The 3512-nt window shown below is 40.5% G+C and overlaps 1 protein-coding gene across 4 annotated transcripts in view; it reads left to right on the top strand.

Moving 5' to 3' along the window:
• The window catches only part of FCHO2 (FCH and mu domain containing endocytic adaptor 2), a 122571-nt gene that overhangs the window by 35971 nt on the left and 83088 nt on the right, over window positions 1-3512 (top strand). For all 4 annotated transcript variants that reach the window (XM_019665078.1, XM_019665080.1, XM_019665077.1 and 1 more), the window contains exon 6: window positions 671-775. In XM_019665078.1, coding sequence (XP_019520623.1) covers window positions 671-775 — 105 coding nt within the window. The remainder of the gene's footprint in view (window positions 1-670; window positions 776-3512) is intronic.

Raw genomic sequence — 3512 nt, forward strand, 5'->3', positions numbered from 1 at the left:
CGGCAGCCCAGCTCCAGGTCAAACTGTTGTTCAGCATCTTAGCTGTAGAGGGCAGTGTCACTGGCCCTCATATGTAGGATCCGAACCGGGGCCCTCTGGTGTCCCAAGCCAGCTCTTAACCAATGCGCCACTTGACTGGCCCAAGTAACAGTTTTTTTAAAATAGAAATCTTGCAGTGATTGAAAACAAATTTATAGATTTGCTGGAACATAAGGAAAACAGATTTTCTCAACTTTTGAGCTCTTTATAGCCATTAATCAGGCATTCAGTGGAACCATGTGCATGGAAGGGTGAGGAAGACTCACAGGTGTAGAAAGCAGTGTCAGGCATATTCTGTTGGGACTGGTTCATTCTGATTCACTGAATTTTTATTAACACTGTATCATTATAATGTTACATGATCTTACCTGGGTTATAAAATGAGATTATTAACTTTTCAAAGCATTTTCCATCAGACAGAAGGAGAATCAGCATTTAATTTCTGCGTTATTGTGTGACTATAACAAAAAACATTACTAAGGAGAACTTAAAAAAAGATATTGAAGTTAGTTTATGTCATATTGAACTCAGCCTAGGCCTCATTCCTTAAAATACATTTAAACTATTTCATATTAACTTAAGAAAGAAAAAAGGTCTTTGCGTAGTTCAAAATGTTTTTGTTTTGTTACAGGCAGCTGTTAAATCTAAGAAAGCTACAGATACCTATAAACTCTATGTGGAAAAATATGCAATAGCAAAAGCTGATTTTGAACAGAAAATGACAGAAACAGCTCAGGTTGGTATTTTTAAAGATTTAAATAAAAAACAGGATATTTGGGTTTTTTTGTTGTTGTTTGTTTTTTAAGATTTTACTGGGGAATTGGGGAAGGGGAACAGCCAAGTTGTTGTCCTTCAATCTTAGTTGTGGAGGGCACAGCTAGCTCAGCTCCAAGCCCAGTCACCATCCGGCCGCCTGTCGGCAGCTCGCAGCCACTCAGCTCAAGGTGCCGTGTTTAATATTAGTTGGTGGTGGGCATAGACCACCATCCCATGTGGGAATCGAACTGGAAACCTTGTTGTTAAGAGCACGTGCTCTCACCAGCTGAGCCATCTTGCCACCTGTTGGTAGCTCAGGGGCAGCTCAGTTTGGGCGCAGCTCACTGGCCCATGTGGGAATTGAACTGGCGACCCTGTTGCTCAAAGCTCGCGCTCTTAACCAACTGAGCCACTCAGCCAGCCCCAGGATATTTGTATTTACTGGTTAAATGTCATTTTTCTGTCCTATAATTTTTTAGTATTAGAAATGTTAAAATACACAATCTTAATGTTTCAATAATGCTGTTTTAAAAATACACATCTTGTTTTGGAGATTGAGTTATCAAGATGCAATAATGACAGTATCATAAGGGATTATTCAGATAGACCAGAAGAGGCTGTTTAAAGAAAGTTGGGGGAAATGAGGACATAGGTAGACGATGAAGACAGTGCTGTTAACCTTATGTGTGGATTTTAAAATTGACTTTTGCTTAAGAAGAAAACTAGAAATGACTAAGTGCTGAGATGTAGAAGTTAACAAAACAAACAGAACTCCCTGCCCTCATAGACCTTCCATTTTGGTGAGGGAAGACACAATAAAAAAGTCTCGCATCAGCATGTAATAATTATATCCAATTTGATGTTCTTAGAGCTTAATTACAGGCCTGGGTTTAAGTGCCTTTTATGAATCATTCCTAAAACTTCCACCCCTACCCTTTTGTTCTTTGTTTGTTTGTTTTTCTGTAGCACCCTTTCTTTCATCATCTAACGTACCATGAATTTTATTTATTGTATCAGTCAGGATAGGCGGGGGATGCTGAAGTGACAAAGAAAACCCCCAAATCTCAGTGGCTTACAATAGCAAGGGTTTATTTGTTGTGCTACTTGTTCATCATGGGTTAGTTGCAGATGATGCTGTTCTGCATCATCGTTCACTCTGGTACTGAGGCTGGTGAGGAACCTCTTCTTAGAACATTATTCAGAGTCTTCATATCTGAGGGGCTAGAACCATGGTGAAGCACACTGGCTCTTTTACCTATTTTTTTTTTTTTTTTGAGCCATCCTGCCACCTGTTGGCAACTCAGGGGCAGCTCAGCTCAGGCCAGGCATCGAACTGCTGTTGCTCAAACCTCGCACTCTTTTACCCATATTTTTTTGTTGTCTGTCTTCCCCCACAAAAATATAAGTTCTGTGAGAGCAAGGATTAATTTGTTTACTTTCCGCAGCACTTAAAACAGTTCTCAGATCATAGTAGGCACTCAGTAACTGTGAAAGAAGGACCTATTAATCTGACTTTTTGGACTCACAGGGAGCCTTCTCAGTTGGAGTGGTGAAGGATTCACATCTTAGAAACCAGGCATACGTGCATCCATCTTAACTTACCATGTTGTGGGCACTGTGCTAGATGCTGGGTGTATACAAGTATCTATGTAAATAAATATCCCCCTGCTCTAGGTGGAGTGTACAGTATAGAGGAGGGAGGCAGACATTAAATACATGACTAAATATAGAGTTATAAGTTATTACAGTGTTACAAGGGAAAAGAACAGGCTTCCATGAGATTGAGTAATAGGTAGGTAGGGTTGACCTAATTTGGATTAGGGAGTTGGGAAACCCCTTTTTGGAGAAGTGACATTTAAAACAGACTTGAAAAAAGAGTAAGAGATTCATTCTGCAGCTAGGGTGTCCTAGGCATTGGAGACCATGGGTGTGAAGATCCAGATGTGTAAAAGAGCTGTCCCATTAAAGAAGGAAAAACATGATTACTAAAACTGAGTAAGAAGAGATGGTGGTGAGACAGGAGGTTGAGATAGGCAAGGACCAGGCTTTGTAAAGGTTTGAGTTTTCTCCTAAGAGTGGTTGGAAGACACTGGAGGGTTGTATGCAGGGATATGACATAATTTGGTCTGCATTTTAAAAGATAGTTCTGACAGTTTTGTGAAGAATGGATTATAGTGAGGCCAAAGGAGAACCAAGAGTCCAATTTGGAAGGCAATATAGTAGTCAAGTGAGAAGGTTGAGGACCAATGTGGTGTCCTTGGAGAAGGAGAGAAGTAAATGCATTTGGAGATGACGGGTGGGGTGGATGGGAGAGTTCTAAGGGAGATCAAGATCTCTTCCTGGTTTGGGCTTGTAAGTCTATATGGATAGAGATGAATGGGAAAGACTAGATGAAGCTCTGTTGGTTTGAGGGGTGGGTTAGAAGGGAATCAGATGTTCAGTTTTGAACAACCTGTACCTAAGTGGAATCATCAAATGGTCAGTTTTGGAGGATCTAGTAACCTGGGCTGAACATAATGTTCACAGTCCCTTATCCACAATTCTGAATTCCAAAAGCTCAAAGTTTTTTTCTAAAACTCATTTCACAGCAAAACTTGACTTACCGTATTTGCCGGCGTATAAGACGACTGGGTGTATAAGACGACCCCCTAACATTTCCACTCAAAATACAGAGTTTGTTATATACTCGCCGTATAAGACTACCCCCTCTTCCGCAC

The sequence above is a fragment of the Hipposideros armiger genome, unplaced genomic scaffold (assembly GCF_001890085.2).
Source record: "Hipposideros armiger isolate ML-2016 unplaced genomic scaffold, ASM189008v1 scaffold_432, whole genome shotgun sequence".
NCBI classification, from domain to species: Eukaryota; Metazoa; Chordata; class Mammalia; order Chiroptera; family Hipposideridae; genus Hipposideros; species Hipposideros armiger.